At 43.5% G+C, this 19,915-nt stretch overlaps 2 protein-coding genes across 3 annotated transcripts in view; one reads left to right on the top strand and one right to left on the bottom strand.

The window, feature by feature from the left end:
• The first annotated feature begins 316 nt into the window (after positions 1-316).
• LOC119382844 (uncharacterized) lies at positions 317-16,170 on the top strand. 2 transcript variants are annotated; one of them, XM_037650723.2, is made up of 10 exons: positions 317-582; positions 688-799; positions 1,257-1,425; positions 1,594-1,644; positions 1,720-1,839; positions 2,969-3,276; positions 3,984-4,181; positions 8,852-8,918; positions 9,639-9,747; positions 10,941-16,170. In XM_037650723.2, the coding sequence occupies exons 1-10, from the start codon at positions 510-512 to the stop codon at positions 11,075-11,077; spliced, it is 1,344 nt and encodes a 447-aa protein (XP_037506651.1). In that variant the 5' UTR covers positions 317-509; the 3' UTR covers positions 11,078-16,170. The 2 variants fall into 2 exon arrangements, with proteins under 2 accessions (XP_037506651.1, XP_037506650.1); XM_037650722.2 differs by having other exon boundaries at positions 9,636-9,747.
• Positions 16,171-16,199: 29 nt separating this feature from the next.
• Positions 16,200-19,915, bottom strand: part of LOC119382846 (multifunctional protein ADE2) — a 31,502-nt gene continuing 27,786 nt past the window's right edge. Inside the window, exons 7-8 of the mRNA XM_037650725.2 lie at positions 17,680-17,838; positions 16,200-16,394 (exon numbers count right to left, since the gene is read on the bottom strand). Coding sequence (XP_037506653.1) covers positions 16,225-16,394; positions 17,680-17,838 — 329 coding nt within the window. The 3' untranslated portion in view covers positions 16,200-16,224. The remainder of the gene's footprint in view (positions 16,395-17,679; positions 17,839-19,915) is intronic.

Here is a 19,915-nt window from a genome sequence, read left to right as displayed (position 1 = left end):
TCGCAAGGTACAAAGCGAACTGTTGGAACTGCTCAAAATGCAGGTAGGGTGGCTGCAGGAAAAGCTAGCACCATAAAAGCGGCGAGAAAGAGTCTTGGATCATTGGATTGCGGTGGTTTATGTATGTAAGAGCACTGCATACCAACAGAAATTGTGTGCCAACTCACGAGCTCGTTTTTCCTGAGTTACAAATCTCAAAGGCTATGCTTTTGTGTTTGTGTGGGAACAGTGGAAGCGTCATCGCCGCCATTTCGGTTTCGGGAATGCTCGCCTTCGCTCTTTCCACATCCTTCCCGATTTATCCCCAGGAAACATTCCAGCCAATGAGAGCGCTCGCTATTGGAATACTGAATGTAGACGGCAGCACAGCAGCTTCTGTGCATCGTGCCAGCTACCGAAAGTGTACCGAAAGGCCGAACTGCCATCTGACATTTCATCGCCCTGTTTGTGAGCAGGTTTGGGTTGCACCCTGGGCGTGATATGTTGTTCCTCGATCGGCGAAGAACGTTATGAACGGAAGTCTACCGGATGGTCAAAAGATTTTGAAAGAGATCGGCAGCTCGGCGAATGCAACTAAAGAAGGTCAGTGTTCCGTTCCCTTGCGTTGTGAGTGCATTGTGAGTGCATTCCGTGCGTCGTGAGTGCATATTTTGGGCCCACTTAAAGGCATGCATTCGTTTGTTTCAGATATTCATTTGTACGCCGAGCACCTAGGAATCGTCCTTCCCGATGAGCAAAATCTGCTTTGGATTGCTCAGGCCGGTCTTGAGGTGTCGCTGCCGCCACCGTGGTGTCCCGTGTAGGTTTATTTTCTTGCACAATATACTAAATAAACATATAAGTAGTTACCTCCATGAAACGCCGAATTTCACAGAAGCTAAGTGCTCAAAGCGTCGATATACATAAGTGAGTTGCACTAGTAATGTGCCCATTTTCCGCGGTTCTCTTGCGCTAGTTTTATTGCACATAATGCATGAAATTTTCGTTGCATTCAAGCATAAATTTTAGCACGGGTAGATAGACAACTTCGCATTGAGCTGAATTCATGTGTTTGTAGTTCATCGCTCCCCTCCCCAACGCACTTTTTGTGATTCGTACGGTTGTTTACTTGTTTACCTTAAACCTCACATTTTGGTATCTCATGTGCAATACAACTGCACATTAGTCCAGAACAACATTGCACTTACATTTTGTATAATTTATAAACATGTATCTTTTTTTTTTTTTGCATATGTTCGTTAATTTTCATGCTGCAGGGAAGATCCTCAGGGAAGGATTTACTATTACAATTCGGTTACGAAAGAGACCAAATGGGAGCATCCCCTGGATTCTTACTACAAAGCTGTGGTCAAGAAGGAGAGACTCAAGGCATGCGCACGAACCACTACTGCAGAGTCAAATGTAGAAGACAGCGGTGCTTCACTGGTAAGTATTGCGTAGCGTCTTGCAATTCGTGTGCGTATCGCAAGAAAAGCATTCATGTTTTTGCTGGAACAATCACCTATTGGTACTCAACATTGAAGTTGGGCGGTGTACGTTCATTCAGCCACTGCTTTGCTTAATTTTCTCCAATTATAACCAATGTTTTTTCAGATGTCATCTCTAGACGACATTCCACCGTTGTCCTCATTTGCGAAAGCTTCAGTGAGTAGCCCTTTGTTTTAGCGTACTTAATTCGGCTGTGGTTTGCATTCAGTCAGCAGCAGATTCTAATTCCAGGAGGTTGATCGAACTGTTGTTCCATTCTCACGTGTCAAGAAAGTGAAAAAGGGATTCCTCTCCAAGTCTTGTCCAACCAACCTGCACATGCTAGCGGTGTCTTCAGGACCTTTGGTGAAGGTAGGAAATAAACTTTTCTAATAAGGTTTAATGTGATAATTCCTTTCTGTGTGATCTACTCCACTCATCATCAGTAACATATGGACGAGTACTTATGCTCCACAGAAATCAGAACTGTCACATTGTTCAAGTGCAGATGCTTGTATATTAGTGAGCACGATGTCTTCAACATAGTTGCCCTGTAAATACATGTAATTAATTTTTATTGTGTTCAGTAGTTCCCTGTCTTCAGCCATTCCCTGTCACTTTCATATATTGTGTAGTCAACATCTCTGGCACATTTTGCATTAATGTAATAGGTGCTATGCAGACACCACATGAAAATGAAATAATGAAGATGATGTGACCTTGTTTTTTGTACTTGCTCATCGTGTCTTGTTTATTTCACTCGTACACTGCTTAAAAAATGAAGCGCATCATCAAAACTTCTAGTATAACAACCAGCATGTGCAATTGCACAAGATAGCCACATCATGTTGCTATGAATGTGACTGTTAAAGGTAATGTTGGCTCCGATGTATGTGTACAAGCTAATATTATGCCAGTGTTATGTAATACAGGGGAAACGAAAGTATGTGCACTAGTAAGCACTGAAATAGGGCTAGACACTAAGCAGTGTCATATTCTCGTTTCCTTTTTTTCCCCTCTCTTTTTTTTCCTTTTCTTGCTCTCCTTTTTTTCTAACATCTCTCTTCTATCATCTTTTATCCCCCTTCCCCCAGCACAGGGTAGCCAGCTGGTCTAAGAACTGGCTAACCTCCCTGTCTTTCCGCTTGTTTCTTCCTTCCTAGTTGGTACTGATCCATAGCTTCTGAAAGGGCAAAAAAAAAAAAACAGTAATCATGGAAGAAGAACACAGACAAGCGCTTGTCCTGTGTTATTTTTCTGTGGTTTGTATATTTTTGCACTTTCAGAAGCTATGTGCAGTGCTTAGCCCAAAGTTTACACATTTCATTCCGTAAGATTTGAAAAATAAAGTTTAGTTGGTGATTTCCAATTCAGCTTTATGACTTGTTCCATCTACCAATCTCTTTGTTCAATGGATGTGTATCATGACTTACTTAGACATGTTAATGTGCTTACTCGGTGCATGTGCGGTACTGTTTTTCTTTTTCTCACTCCATAACAGGCTTCCTTGGTGCAGCAAACAGACACGGACTCGGAATCTCACACTGCCACTCTTCGCAATCAAGATGAACCTGCCGTTGTACAGGACTTGCTCACCCAGAAGCAGGCGCTAGAGTTTGAGTTGGAGCGACTGAAGCGGGAGGTCCACAAGTACCAGCGAATCAGAGATCAGTTGAAAGCATCTGCCAAGCAAGAGCTAATCCAACTCGGAACCACTTCACTTGTTCACAGATCACGAAACCACAAGCACGCTATCGCAGACGAGAAGCAAGGCCAGAATTCCCAAGATAAAGGAGCTGCGCTGCTAGGGTAAGGACTTGAGCTCGAGAAGTCGGTTCATGATTGAAGTGTGACACTGAGTGAAGTGTGACACAGGCTTGACACTAGTGGGCTATGACATTTCAGTCCATCAGAGCTAAATGAGTAGCAGTGCTTACTTTTCATATTGTAAAAACTAGACCACAGGTCTCCTGCTTACCAAAATATCACACTTTGCAGCTACGAAGGCTAGGAAATACAGAAAATAGATTTTAATTTGATGATAAATAGAAAATACAGAGCTGTAATCATCAGCATTATCAAATTGTGAGGACAAAGAGCATACCTTAGTGCCATTAAGGCAAGGGTGCAATAATGACTTAGCCCTAAAAAAAATAATAAGTACTGGATGTGTTTCTTCACGCTCCGCTAGTAATAGGAATAGAGCAGTCAACATAGCATAACATCATAAAGCATCCACCTCTTGCATACAAAATCTGAAGCCGGTTTCGAGAAACTAGCAAATTATTTAAGACACTCTTATGCTTTGCAGTAAGCATTGTAAATTCCTGGAAAACAAGAGAAATGCTTTGCATAAACTATCGGGCCACATAATGAGTAAGTTGCTTCTCATAAGGCTTCGTGTAATGAGCCAAGTAGCATAAACAGTACTAATCGTTAAATTAACAAACAGTCTTCTGTCCCCAGCTTTAGGCCTTTCAATAGGTTCAATGTAAAACCTTGTGCCTCGCACACAGTGACACATCTGGGACAAAGACCAAAGGCGAGAGCAGCAAACCCAGCAAGGGAGCAGCCACAGGGAGCCTATCTAGTCGCTCCTCATTGGGTCACAAGGACCTTCTCCGGCTCAGCCAACGACTCTCTCACCTGCGTCATCGACATCTGCAGCTGTCCTTACGTGCTGCTCAGCAAGTCGCTGAGGATGCTCTTGCAAGGTAACAGCTTTGCTCATTTTACTTGAAGCAAGTAAGTTCCATCAACCGGTTGCACGATCAAGTGGGAGCAGCACCTTAAACGAGCACTGACAGAAAAATTCGAAGACGAGATAACCTGTGGGATAGATTTGTGTGGACACACATGCATCATCTACGAAATATCAACGGATAATATAGCCTAGAACATACAGTAAAACCTCGATAATTCGAAGGCCGCCGGACCGCGAAAATTCTTCGAATTATGCGGATTTTCGAATTAACCAAACTGAAGAAAGAAAAGCAAGAAAAACACACCACAAAATGAAATCACATCTTCCATGTGAGAAAAAAAAGTCACTTGAAATAATCAGTGTTGCTGGATTGCTTAGTGCGGTAGTTGGCTGCCCCAAGTGCCATGTTCGCTAGCCTGCTCACAACACTTAGCATTTCACTATCACCACCGCTGCACTCGACAGAACTGCGGAAGGTGTTCACGGCATCGACAACAGCCGCTAAAGCGGGCGCGCGGGCGGGTTCGTTATCGTCACCCTCGTTTGCCGTCATCGCCGACTACTCCACTGTCGACGATTTCTTCATGCACGTCAGCGTACGATGTTTGTACACTTGCCACAACATTTGTTTACTCTGCGAAGCCTAGTCCGTCGCCGTCGTCTTTGCTGAAGTCTGTGATTCGGGCACATATCAAATCTCCCTCATCGTCTAGACAGGAGGAGCTGCACACGTCATTCTGATCTTCGCCACTTTCTTTTCGGAACCCGGCATGCTCAAAGCAGCGCCTGATGACCTTTGGCTCCAACTCCTTCCAGGCAAAGGCAATCAAACATATCACACCGAGGAGGTCTATGTTGTACTGCATTCCACTGTCGTAGCAGAGCAAAACTCGCTTCAACAGGTGGTGGCGGTAAATCTTCCTCGTTTGCAGAATCACCCCTTGGTCCATCGGCTGCGATATGGCTGTTGTATTTGCAGGGAGGAAAATGATCTTGACAGCTTCCAGGTTCCCGATGACACCGTGGGCCGGGCAGCTGTCGATTACAAAGAGCACTTTCTGCTCTTTGGCAGCAAACTTCCGGTCGAGAAGCCGCACGTACTCCTCGAATATTGCCGCCGTCATCCAGGCCTTCTTGTTATGCCTATATATGACGATATCTTTTGCGGGAAGGCGCGCATTCTTGAAGCATCTAGGCTTACCCGCCCGGCCGATGACGAGCAATGGGAGCTTGTCGTTTCCCGACATGTTCGCGCCGAACAAAATAGAAATCCTTTGCTTAGACTGCTTTCTCCCCGAGATAGTGGTATCCTTTGCAGCAAATGTTTTTGAAGGAAGCATCTTATAAAATAAAGCTGCCTCATCCAAGTTGTAGACATTGTCCTCTGCAAACTCCTGAAGCAGCGGTGCTAAAGTATGTTTTCGCCAGTCGTCAACGACGTTTGAGTCCGTGCTACCGCTTTCCCCACACACTGTTAAGTACATAAGGTTGTTTCGCTCCTTAAACCGAGAGAACCAACTGTTACTGCACTTGAAGCCTTCATGGCCAAGGCGCAGTGCCAGCTCGTCGCCCTTCTCCCGAAGAATGGTGCCGTTCACGGGTAGGTGAGCGGCGTTTGCATGCTGGAGCCACTTCATTAAAGCGACTTCAACGTCCGGGTGCGTTGGAAAACGAATCTTGGATCGTTTCGATGAATGCGTCTTCCCGTAAGCCTCGAACACCTTCTCCTTATTTTTCAAAATGGTCGAAAGCGTCGACAAAGGCATCTTGTACTTCTCTGCAAGTTGCGTCTTCGTGCACATCGACTTCGCTGCCTCCTCGATTAAGGACACCTTCTCCCGAAGCGTCAACGTCTTGTACTTCGGCATTGTGAGTCGTGCAAGCAGCCATGATTACGCACGCGGTTAATTCAGGCACTGGTGACAAAGTGAACACGACGAATGCAAGACTGACAAGACGTCGAACGAGAGAACCACGCGAAAAATGCATTGAGCAACCATGGAAAAATCCAACGCGGCCCATGTGAAAAACACGAAACGGAAAACGCGCTTAACCAGTTCGTTTCTGGTACTGACAGGAAACGACGTCATAGTTAAACCTTCTGGACTCAGAACACGAAATAAGACAAAAACCTAATGCATTCTGGCTGGCTGGCTGGCTCTGGCTGCCGATGGATTGGCAGAAAGTCGGTGGAAAAACTGAACGTGCCCATGTCGCTCAACCAACAACATGATCTCCGAGATATGCGTTGCCGGGAGGCTGTCCCCGTACATTGCTGCTGGCAGGAAATCATGAATTATCCAGATGGAGCCCCGCGGGCTATTCAAATAATCCTTAGAATTTGCATTAGAAATCCCAGAACCGCTCAGATTCTTTGAATTAACCAAAATTTCGATTTAACCGAGATCGAATTATCGAGGTTTTACTGTATTTGAAATCACGTTTATAGTGCGCATCGCGCCGCTGTATGCGAAACGCGCCTTGGGTGTTCTTGTAAACAACCAACCACCACCGGTGTCACGAGTTTGTGTTGGCTGCCACAATTGTTGCGGGTGCTCTCTCCCACTCTCTCCTAGCAGACCTTTTCAATGGAAAAAAGGGGACACTTGCACGGAAGTACACAGGCTGATGTCCTAGCTCGCCTGGGCAGTGCATTTTGGGGGGGTCGCACATATTTACAATGCCTCAGAGGGCATTGTAGCAGCACCCAGGAAGCCTTCGTTGAAAAGAGTTGTCGATGCGGTGCTCATGTGCACGCGGTTTTGTTTGCTCACGTAGCCAGCTATGTTTACATAGCCACCACTCTGGGTCCCGCCTCCCTCGGTGCTCCCTGAAACCGAAACTGCGACTGGCCGCTATAAAACCGTCTCCAAATAATTAACGGTCGCGCGCTCAAGCGAACGGTTTTCCAGCCGTGATAAGTGGTCGTTAACTACTTATCACAACAAAAAAAACAAGACGCAAAATTTCGGTGTTGTGCTCCTTTAATTTGTATGTTCCAATGTTGCAAATGAGCCTTAGTGAACATGTCTGTAGAAAAAAAGATTATGGCAGCTTCGTATTAGTGGTGCCAAGCCTGAAGGAAGAGTGCAGCTGGCTGGCCTTCCTTGTTTCTCTATTTTTTTTCTTTCTTCTCTTTCTTTCTCTCTGTTTGTTGTGTCTCTTTTTGTATGTTTCTTTCTTTTTCTTCCTTTTTCTCTCTATCTATTTCTTTCTCTTTCTATATTATTTATTTTTCTTCCCTTTCTTTCTTTCTGTCTCTTTCTTTGTTTCTCTTTCTGTCTTGCTCAATTTTTTCTATTTTTTTCATGTCTGTTTCTATATCTTTTTCTATCTTTCTCTGTCATTCTATTTCTTTGTCTTTATTCCCTTTATGTCTGTTGGTTTTTCTCTTTCTCTCTCTCTCACACGTGTTTCATGTGCTCCACATCGCCGAGCAGAGTTTTCGTTTAACGCTCGCACCTACTGTACTCGGCAGTGGGGCTTGCCCGATTCCTGTGGTGCATGCCCACCTGTGGAGTTTTGCACGACAGAGTGCAAGTTACCGATAGCTTAAACAGCTTCTCTGTTAAAAAAAATTGTTTCCTATATTTTTATTTGAACATGGGAACCAATATGCTTGAATGGAGACTCTTGGTAGCTAACATAATGCATAGCACCGAAATGGCTAAGTGTGAACAGCTACATTCCTTTGCTTTTGCTTTATGTTGGTTCAAGGAAATGAACTGTGAACTGTAATAACAGACTCCATAAAAAAGAGCATTTTAATCATTTATTTTTATTGCCATGAGCATAAGATCAGCATGTATCACACATTATCGTTGCTGCATGCTTCTGTGGATCACTGTGGGAAAAAAGATGAGGACAAGCACGTGACGAAGACCCTTTGTAATTTTATTGCTCTTTATCTTTGTAATTTTTTTTCTACTTTAGTGATAGGGAGGTAAACATTAATGTAATTATCATCTATAGGCTACAATACGTCTTCTTGGCCAATCCCCCAGAGTGGGTATGTGCCCAAACTTGGTAGGCTACAAACAAACAAAGGAAGATGATAAGGTCATACTGCTACCAGCGCAATCGCACTGTCATTACAGTATTTGTGTCATACGTTATCTACTATTCCATTTTTAGTTTTATTTTATTTTTAAATCATTCTTCATTTTTCAAATTATCTTCCAAATTTTATGCAACGAGTCTTTGGCCAATTCCCCAGAGTGGGCATGTGCCATGGTGTAGAAGGATAAACAAAAAACAAACAAAGCGCCCTATCCCCCAAAGTGGGTTGCGCCAGGTGTCTGAGGAACAACTGCTAGTGATTGGACCAGCTTGATGTTCTGGTGTGCCGCTAGTTATAGGTTTCTGCGTGCTGCTATTACAGCATAATGGGACAATATATTTGTATATTTGCTTGCCAATTGAGGTGTCACGGGGCTTGAAAATACAGGTTGATCTAAGTTATCTGATGGTACATTGAGCACGTGTATTGATGTTTCAATAACCAAGAAATTATTCAAAGTCTTGGTGATGGGTTGGTGTGCCATATGATGGTCACTACATTGGGGACAAATAATCTGTCAGTGTATTTGTTCCACTGGGGGTCAACAGCATGTTACTTGATGAGATCAATGTGTCATTTAATGGGCTTCTTATAATAGTTGTGATCTTATGCATGTGCAGTTACGTGGTTCCCCACCCTTCTAGCTCTGAGATCACCAGCAAGGATTTGGTTGTGTCATCCATAAAGGTGAGTTCTGTTGCCCACCTTAATACTACATCTAGAGAGCTAGAGAGATACCACTAGAAAGATAGAAAGCAAAATCTACCTCAAGACAGCTTGCACAGCGGAGGAGTGAAAGTGAGGGATTTCTTCATTGGTTATAATGCAGTTATACACTATCAGTAATTTGACATGTTAAGCTTCAGTAATCTCCAGGTTAGTTCATTGTGGCATCTAACTACGGCAGCACATTTGTTAAAGAATTGGGCAGCACCAGACTGTACTGCATGTAATGCAAAACCACTGCATCATTAAGCTCTGTGTGGGTGCTTCTGCAGACATTTATTTTGTTTTGCAGATACCCTAGGGCCATTAAATGTTGACAATCAAAACCACTGCATCAGTAATTCAGTCACAATGAGTGTTTTGTCAGTATTTCCACCATATCCTTGCAACAGGCCCATAGCCAGGAATTTTTTTCGTGGGGGGCCCACTTGCTGAAAACCTTGGCTTTTTGAAAAAAACATTTATTTTTATTTATTTTTGGTAAAAACACCTACTTCACCAAAATTTCGGGTGGGGGGGGCCCGGGCCCTTAGCCCCCCCCCCTCCTGGCTACGGGCCTGCCTTGCATTATTATGTCATCATAGACTTCATGCTGTTCATGTGCATTTTGCACATGCCCCGGGCGTGTTTGTCTCAACAAACGCTTTTGTTGAACAAACTCCGTGTCTTTATTCACAGCAGCTGGTGCCGTCCTCCTCAACCGACCTGGTACCTCATCGTACAGCAAGAGCACTGACTGATACTCCTCACGTCGAAATGGATGCAGTTCACGGCACCGCTCCGACACATTGTAAGTCTCTGCTTCATCTTTCAGCATGCCCTCAATTGCACCCAACCCACCAGTATACTACAGTATATTACTATGCACCGCAAGGCCAGTGAGACTGTAGCAAGAGCGGCACAGTGCTGAAATTTTGACGTGATCCTCACGTATGCATCCCTGAAAAATATCTCATGGATGCATACTGTGTGCACACTCTTCATGCACACAAGCATGACTGTTCAAGAGTAAACCAGAAACGTTATAAATACTAGTTGATAAGCACAACTTGCATCTACTTCAAGATAAAACACCTTACTACACACTACTTTCTGTTTATTTCCTAACTTCATCACACCAGCTAATCCTCGGCCATGGCAACCAATCTTTTAGGCCATCGGACCACAACAGGTTGCTTGCTTTGCTCATTAAATGGCTGGCTCGGCTCCATTTCTTTCTGGAGTAGTATGTGTATAGCAGTTGTAGTCAATCAATTTCCCAACGGATGCCAAAGAAGGCTTTTGACTGTGGAGGGAGGTGAACAGAGCTCCTTGCCCCTGACGTACTGCTTACGCGAGCTAGCCTAACTTTGGCAGAATTATTTCTGTTCGCAGCGAGCAGCTATTCTTCCCCAGCAAAAATGACATCATTCTTATCTGAACGAAAGAAGGGGAATCTTTTTGAAGGGCTCGTTTATATGTTAGACACAACCTAATGAATCAAACAAATAATTATACCAGTGAAAGCATAGAGGACATTAATTGTTGTCTTTAATTGCTGTGTACTAATTGTGACGGAAATCAAAATGTATTTAAGTGGACAAAACATCCCCTTTTCAAACTTAATATTCATCTTGTGAATTTGCTAAATATAGGTGCAGTACCCATCCCACCGTCAGAAAGGGTGACTTTTCATCCACTTCAGTTCATTTCAATTAACATCACGATTAGTACACTACAGTAAAAGACAACAGTTAACGTCCTCTATGCTTTTCCTGGGCTAAATGTCTGTTCGATTAATTTGGTTGTGTCTATCATCTTTATTTGCATCACAAATGACTTTTGCAACACTCTCTACAGCGAACTCGGGTTGTTGGGTCTTCCCCTCAATTTACTTTCATCCACAATTCAAAAAAATCACGTCCACAAGCAAGTCTTCCTGTGCCCAGTGTCCTACAGCAAGAGTTTCTTACACCTCCTCACTCTCTCTCTCTCTTTTGCAAGATTTGAAGACGTACGTGTCTCAGCAGCACGATGGGCGGCCTCCTCAGCAGTGGTCTCGGTCTGAGTGGACAACAAAGTTGTCCCAGCTACGCTGGAGCCTCAGGGAGTGTGAACTCCAACAGCTGCTTATCAAGTAGTCACTCCTTCGCTGCCAAGTGAAAGGCTCATAGTCACGAGTAATTAAACAGGTACTAGTCATCACAAGAATCTCGGGTAATGGTGTTACAAGCTATGTTCGGTTGATCAAAGAAAAAAAGCTTAATATACATCTTGTGATTATGTTAAAGATAGATGGTGTACCCAAAAGTGACTGGAACATTTTTCAGAAGTATGCACTTAGCACTCTTAAAAAATTTCTTAGACCAGACAGATTTGCATATATACAATATAAACTGATTCTGTGAAAAATTATACTGAAGTTCACATCGTACGTATGAAGCTAATAAACACATATTGAGTGACGAGTTAGATACTCTTAAATATCCTTAGATGCCTTAAGTTCTTTTTTACTTGTAACCATAGCAACTGCATTGTAGTGACATTGTTGACTGTTGATCAACAACAAACCTTGTCATGTATTATTCTTAACTGGATTGTTTGTCACTGAAATCAGAGGAAAGCATTTTTATGAACTTTACTTTTATTAGGCTTATAAGATGGCTGGTTATGTAAATTATTATGTGAAATAGCTGCTTCTCACACATTAAGTCTGTTCCATGCTAAATTATGATAGAGTGCTTTGGTCTAGGCAAGTTGGTGCAACATTTGCGAAGTTAACCAGCATGAAAGACGAGACGAAAGACACTTGTTGTGCATGTGTCTTTCGTCTCGTCTTTTGTGCTGGTTAACTTCGCATATGATAGAGTATTGGAATATGCTGCATATGGAATCTATGAATGAAACGTAATGCAACAAGTGATCCATTCAAAGCACTCAGTTTTAACGGATTGGCCCACAAAAGCATAAATAGCACACTAGCTGCTGCTAATGGCCTATTCAGTCACTATGATGTTAGTTGTGTGTAAGACAAATGTTGCAGTTACCTTTGGGTACCCCCTTGCATGTACAACATACCTCTCAGAATGTTTACCTGAAATGAAGTGCTCATTTTTATCGTCAAGGTAAATACCCTACTTATACTAGAAAGCAGTGGTCATTAAGAGAGGTCTTGTTGTTTTGCTACCACTGAATTAGGCATGTTGAGTGGAAAGATGTTTTGTATGTATGCCTCCAGTGCAACATGTCCTCCCTTTGCCGTTCAGAGTTTGTGATTTAACCCGCAAAGTCATTTATAGGTTCGAAGATCAGTTTATGGTTAGCTGGTAAATAGTACTACCTTGACTATCTTTTTGCTAATACAACTCATAATGCCCTTGTGTCCAGATCATGTGGCTACAGAAAATGTGTCTGTGAAGAACCATTTCCTGTATATTTATTTATTTATTTACCAGGTGTCCCAGCTATCTTTGGCCAAGGGTTAAAAAAATGCAATAGTAGAGGCAGGCGAGTGAAATCAGTTGCAAATTGCTGACAACCACCCTGCGCACTACAGACAATTTTTTGTTTTGGAATTAATTTTTAAATAACATTACTTAACTAAATTGCTAAATATTCACTTTAGGCAAGACATGCAACTTGCAAAGTTCGAAAACGTCTTCAGAAACCCCCATTGCATTATTTGTGATAAAGAAAGTCTCACGTATACCATTTTTCCCAAGCTGCAAAGAAAGCCCGTGAAATACAAAAGAAAAACCACGTGACTAGCACATTCGCGCGGCAGCGAACGTGCTGCTCTCAGCCATGGCTTGAGCAAACGAAATTAGCTGTGGCCGCGTCTCGCCGCCTCCGTTGCAGCGGTAGGCCGATAAGTTAACGATGGTTCCTTGGCCCGCGTCAGCCAGTTGGCGCACGTGACAGTGCAAGTTGTAGCGAGTGCGGGCTGCCGCGTGAATACACTAGTCACGTGGTTCTTTTTGTATTTTGCGGGCTTTCTTTGCAGCTTGGAAAAAATGGTGTACGTGAGACTTTCTCTGTTGCAAATAATACAATGGGGGTTTCTGAAGATGCTCTCGAACTTTGCAAGTCGCATTTCTTGCCTAAAGTCAGTATTTACCTATTTAAATTAAGTAATGTAAATTAACAAATTAATTCCAAAACAAAGAATTGTCTGTATTGTGCAAGGTGGCTGTCAGCAATTTGCAACTGATTTCACTCGCCTGCCTCTAATATTGTATTTTTTAACCCTTGGATAAATATAGCTGGGACACCCGGTATATACAGCCCTGTATCTGGGTCTTGTGCTGTAACAATTCTTTTTATTTGTCGTTCTCTTTGCCCTTTATCATTGGCTCCCATGATGCCAGAATCCCACTGTTGTTGTTCTTGGCTGTGTTACAAGAAGTGCTATAGAGAGTGATTGTAATCAATTAAATGACGTATGTCTTTGAAAGTATGGGCATCTGTAGAATAAAGAACACAGCAGAAAGTGGTGGGGTGGGGGGGTTTTTGTGATTTGGACCATCATCTAGGATTTTGGGTGCTTTTTTTTTTATCTTGAAAAGTTTGTTGCTGGCTTATGGTGCAGCCAGTCTATGTGCAAGCACAACGGGTGCACTTCTCAGATGGTCTTTCTGTCATGTTTTAAAGGAATGGTCGTACGGTAAAACTAGAGCGCAAGATCAGACAAGATTGAACACTGTGAGTTATCGAAATAAAATATTCACAGTAGTATGGTGCACTATCTAGGACATGAAGCTAATTTGTTTTTAGAAATGGCCACAAGGTGTGCTGGAATACAGTTTCGTCATGGGGGAATGCACTTTACTGAGGATCACTTTCTATTACATTGACTTCCGATGCATAGATACTCAGTGGAACGTCCTATCGTAACATGTGAAAGTGTGCCAAATTTATGCCGGCCCTGTAGGTACAGTGTAAAGCAACTCAGCTGTCATTGTCTTATTGTGAAAAATAATATACTACTAATTCCAGGTGGTGACATTTTAAATATATCTTGAAGATTGCTCATGGCGTTCATTTCCTTCTTCAGCCATTGTAGCAGCAATGAGGCTATATCCTGATAATTCAGGACATAGAGATTTCTTACTTCAACAAAAATGAGGGAATGTGCAGTTTCAGAGATGTCATAAACTCGATTTTGTGTTACTCATCGTTAATGCACTGCCTGGATTTTGATGAGACATGTGCTAAATTAGTAGCTCAGCACTAGGTGCAATGTTCTTTATATAGCAAAAGAACATTGAAGCACCCTCTTACATAGCAGTGTTAAAAAAAAATTCTTGCTGTTCTGCTTATTTGTGTATGACAGCATGGTGTACATAATGTTCTCAGAGGGAATTAATTGTTGATCATCTAGCTCGCAGTGCAAGAGCTGTGTAATGTCTGCAGCATTATAGAGTGGCAAAAGACACATGGAGAGTTTCCTGCATTATGCTGCAGCTTTGCCAGATTTGATAATGTCATTAGGCAGCACTAATGCGTAGCTTGCAAGTCTCAAGTAAGGTAAGGTGGCTCTAAAGCCAACATAAGCTGTGTTCAGACAGTCGCCAATGTTTCAAAAGGGGGGACTTGTCTTGGTTGGCCTCTTTGTCGAAGTGTTACCCATGCCATCTCTTGCTTGACCCGTGGTGATCATTTGAAGCATTTGCCTTCCTGCAAAACCCGAGTATTGTTTGTATTTCTAGAGCTGCGAATGATTTCCATCGATGTCACCCTGCATGTCAAAGTACAGCTGTACCTTGAGAAACTTGCATTACATACTATATACAAAGCAGAGCAACGCCTCACAATGTAGCCACATTTTGTACTGTGACGCTGGGGTGGCGAGAAAGAGTGACCAGTTACAGCTGCAAGATTACTGACTGCAAGAGACAGCAGGTGTAATTCAGAGTGATTAAGCATTTATGGACAAATGCTCGAGAAATTACAATTTGTTTGCAACATGTACATCAATTGGGTCTCCAGCAACACTATAGCGTGTCGGTTTGATCATCGAATGACGTCCTTTGTACTAACTTAGAATACCAAAGAGCTCACTTGGGTATTCTAGCAATCTGATAGATCTACATGGTATGCAAACCTGACACAAGGAGGATGCAACAGGCTTGAACGAAAAGGATAATCAGCAGTTTGTGCAGTCCTCCTAATGCGTGTGTGTTGCATGCCCTTCTATCTGTACAAGGTTTTTGTACTGCAAATTAAATGATACTCTTGTTTCCACAGCAATGCTCAATATGCATCAAGAAAGATCTTTCTACTTGCGTCCGGCTGTGCTACCATGGCACATGTGCATAATAACTTCTGTAAGAATGCAATTTAAGATTTCCTGTCAGTCTTAAACACCTCTTATATTTCAAGTTGAGCAAGCACCTTTTTATTTTTCCTCTAGCGCAACATTATGTACTAGGATTTATTGCTTTTAAGTTGAAAACGTTGGTGCTCAGCAATGTTCTATGTCCTGTTACAAGGATCTACAAGCCTTACCACGCATTTTTTTGCAGGAAACTTCAATGATTCAAGAGCTTTGTTCTGAGGGCTCTGCAGTTACAATACTGTTATACTTGGGCTCACTGCATCGTTAGGGTTGTTTGCTCGAGTCAAGGTAGCTCTTGAAGTGCCTTGAAATGTGCAAGCAAATGTACGGGTTGTGATGGTAGTTGCGTAAATGTCTGCAGTTTGTTTTGACAAATGCTTAGGCTTGCAATGCATGTGTAATGCAGCAAGTAGTACATCCAAGAATGAGTCTGTGCCAGTGTACAATAGCGACCTCCTGCTCTCGTCTTGTGCATGCACCAACATCAGAATTACACCCTAGCAACTAATTCTAATCTCGGGAAATTTACGTACGCGCATGCCCCTGGACACCTCCAGCAGCCTCCTATGCTTGTGTGTTGTGTAAAAATTGAGTCCCTCGTCAACACTCATTTTCTACATTACTGATTCTAGTTGTCCTTTCAGTTCTTCATGGTTTGTAACATGGGTGACAAAATCTTCACAGTCACATTCAGTTTTGCCCAGTAAGTGTTGTACTGGTGTTCAAGTTTGGTGCTAGCCACACTTAAAAATCTTGTTGTCATAATAAAGAATATTTAACAGTTGACATCAGCAGTGCCTTTATTGCGTCCAAAGACTACACACAACACTTTCATAGTATTGCCATTACACATGCCCTTGCCGCAGAGGTAAAAAAAAGTGAAAAAAAAAAAACAAATAGATTTAATGCAAGAAGCGATGTTAACAAACTTGCTGAATAAAGTCTAGCAATTTATGCCTTCTGCTCCTGCTTGATCTTTTTGTCGGCCATCTTGAGAGAAACCCATGTGTTCAGTTGTGATGCACGAAGCTTTGCCCAAATGACATGGTCACTCATTGCCAGGATCTGCGCTGCAGCTAAGGCAGCTGCTTCTGGGAAAAGCACCGTTGTGCATCCCAAGCCTGAAACATTAAGTCAGAAGATATCTCATTATAACTGGTTCTCCACCATAAGCGGTTACGTTGCAAGCGCCAAGGTATGCCACTGCAGTGACATAGATATAATAATAATTGCCGGGGTTTAACGTCCGAAAACCACGATATGATTATGAGGGATGTCGTAGTGGAGGCCTCCGCGGAAATTTTGACCATCTGGCGTTCTTTAACGTGCACCTAAATCTAAGTACACTGGCCTCTAGCACTTCGCTTCCATCGAAATGCGGCCGTGGCAGCAAGGGTTCAATGCCGTGACCTTTGGGTCAGCACTCAAGCACCATAACCACTAGACCACCATGGCAGGTAGTGGGAAAGATATGCTAGCTTGCAATTGTCACCACTTGTCCCTGGGTAGCAGTGGTATAGTACATATGTACAGCATTGCCCAAGCAGCTCAACCCATTAGCTGAGTTTAACACCACAGCTAATAACTGCATATCTTAGAATTACAACCTGTCAACGTAGAAGTTCAGGGGAAGATGGAACTTTAAGAGATGAAAAGTTCGTGAACACGGGGTGCCGTTGGAGCTGACGTTTCAACAAGCGGGCTTCTCTTCTTGAAGGCGGCAACTGCTCTCCTCAGCTTATGTATGTATGCTTCGTACCCTTTAAGCATTTTAATGTGGCAGGTCACAACTACAACGATCGCAAACATTACATACTTCAGTCAAAGTTCCAGTCCCCGAGAGCGAGAAAATGAGTCATACCTTATTCACAAGTTTAATACACTCCAGCCAACAGGAATAATCATTTCAAAAGGGGCTCTTGAATCCATCCAATATGAAACACACGCGACGAAAACCAGCGAGAATTATAAAAAAATTTTGTAACTGTGCTTACCACGTGAAATTATCATGGTCAGGTGGTGCTCCCTTCTGACAACCATAATTCAGCGAAATGTCTACCGCCTTTTCTACCCTTCAATGTGAATACCTCCCTCCCCCCTTTATTTTATTTTTCATGGACTAATTCCTCTTTTCTCTTAACTCGCCCAATTCAGCACGCCGGCCCCTCCTTCTCCCCACCCCCGTTTTCGCAGTTGCCCTCTCCTCCTCTGTTTGGGTTGGAGGAGAGGGTACAAAGCATATACATAGATGCGCTAAGGAAAACTGTTGCAGCCTTGAAGGAGACAAGTCTGATTGTCGAACCGTCGCCTCCAGCGACACTCCGTGTTCACGAATTTTCATTTCAACCCGATTAGGTGGACGTTTGTGTAAATGAAACAGCCTCATACATGCAAGCGTGTCCTTACCAGATGGCAGCCTGAGTGATGACCAAACGTCATGGGGTCCCCACTCTCCCGAAACGGGGGGGCAGTTGATCACCGGGAACACAGTGTTGCCTGATGTCACAGGGCCCAAGCCATTGCTCCTTCCCGCCACACTGACGAACACAGTCGGAATCCCCTCGCCTGAAATGAGTCGCAGCACCCACATGATGCACTTGTCATTCTGCAGTGGCATTTGAAACGTGCTTGTACATGAAGTACAACATCATCGGTGTTAATCCATGCTAGACCGTCCCCCAAATCACACAAGAACATACGCATCACAATAGCATGATTACCTTATTGGAGCGTCACGTATGTGCATTTTGTAGCAGACTTCTCAGGACATTTATGATCACGTTTATCTGTGCGAACCTTGCATTGTGATCACTGAGAGCAGTAGTGTAGCCATATTTTTTTTTTTTTTTTTGGCGGGGGGGGGGGGGCTATTTATCCTTTATAAATGTCCGTGCGTGTTTATGTGTGCATATACCGGGTGTCCCAACTATCACTTGCAAATCACTTGCAAATCACTTGCAAATTACTGACAGTCACCTTACGCACTACACACAATTTTTTGTTTGGTAATTAACTAATTTGTTAATTAGGATTATTTAATTAAATTGCTAAATATTGACTGTAGGCAAGAAATGCAGCTTGCAAAGTTCGAGAGCGTCTTCAGAAACCCCTATTCTATTATTTGCGATAAAGAAAGTCTCACGTATACCATTTTTTCCAAGTTGCAAAGAAAGCCCGCAAAATACCAAAAAAAATACGCCAGGCCTGCGCTGAAACCGCAGCACAGTCACAGCGAAAGCTGGAAGAGCGGCGTTTCTAGAGCCCGTTGTAAGCTCTCTTGGGACTACAATACAAGTGCTCTAGAAAGGTACCCACTACGCCATAAATCACAATTTTTGTGAAGTTGGGAAGCACCTACAAAGCCATTATTCATCATTCTGCGGAGAAGCGAGGCACCAGCTACACGTCTGTAAGGAATTATGCGCACTTTGTTGACGCGACGACTGATGACGAAGAATTATGGCTCAGCCCTTGTAATGGGTTGGAAGCTTTAAACGGCCCACCAGTTATGTAATTTCCATTGGGTGACGCCCGGTCGCTATTTCCCTCTCCCGTCATGATGTATAACATACGCTGACGTGGAAGAGGGCCGGGGGGGGGGGGGGGGGCGAAGAACTTTACTGAGACCCCGAGGAAATGGATCTTGCGCTTATGGGCTTACTTGGCAACCAATACAAGTGCACTTGCGAGGAACCCACTACGCTCTAAATCATTGTAATTTTACTGAGACCCCGAGGAAATGGATCATGCGCTTATGGGCTTCCCTGGCAACCAATACAAGCGCGCTTGCGAGGAACCCACTACGCTATAAATTATTGTAATTTTTGAGAAGTAGGGCAGCAGGCACTGTGCCATTTTTCGTCATTCTATGGAGAGCCGTGGTACCTGCTAAACGCCTGTAAGGCATTATGCGCACTTTGTTGATGCTGTGCCTGATGACTATGAAGAATTATGGCAGAGCCCTTTGTAATGGGTTGGAAGCATTCAACAACCTACTCGTTGCGCAATTCGCATTGTGTGACGCCTGATTACAGAATTCGCGTTGTGCGACGCTTGGTGCTTATTTTACTCTTCTACCACGCTATATTGCATATGCTAATGTGGTTCCTTCCCGACATGAAGCCTGTACAGGACCTTTTTGCAAAGCAGTTTCAAGCACCGGCATGGCTCAGAGGTTGAATACTGGGCTCCCACGCAGAGGGCCCAGGTTCGAACCTCGTTCCATCCTGGAATTTTTTTCTTATTTAGTTTTTTTTTTTCTTATTTCGAGCGATACTGGTTACGGACACCGGCGGCGGCGGCGGACAACTACGGCGCCAAAAACGGCCGGTGAAATGATCTCATAACAGCTTTTGCTGTAAAAGAACCACGTGACTAGCGCGTTCGCGCACCGCGAGAATGCTGCCCTCAGCCGTGGTTCGAGCGAACAAAATCAGCTGAGGGCGCGACTCGCTGGCTCCGTTGCAGCAATAGGCCGATAAGTCGACGGTGGTTTTTTTTTGCCCGCGTCAGCCAGTTGGCACGCGTGACGGTGCAAGTTGTAGGAAGCGCGGGCCAAAAAACCACGTCAACTAATCTGCCTACGCTGCAACGGAGCCGTCAAGTCGCGACCGAAGTTGATTTTGTTCGCTCAAACCATGGC

This window comes from Rhipicephalus sanguineus, chromosome 2, assembly GCF_013339695.2.
Source record: "Rhipicephalus sanguineus isolate Rsan-2018 chromosome 2, BIME_Rsan_1.4, whole genome shotgun sequence".
Taxonomy (NCBI): Eukaryota; Metazoa; Arthropoda; class Arachnida; order Ixodida; family Ixodidae; genus Rhipicephalus; species Rhipicephalus sanguineus.
Note: the sequence above shows the minus strand (reverse complement) of the source record. Positions and strands in the feature narration are given on the sequence as shown.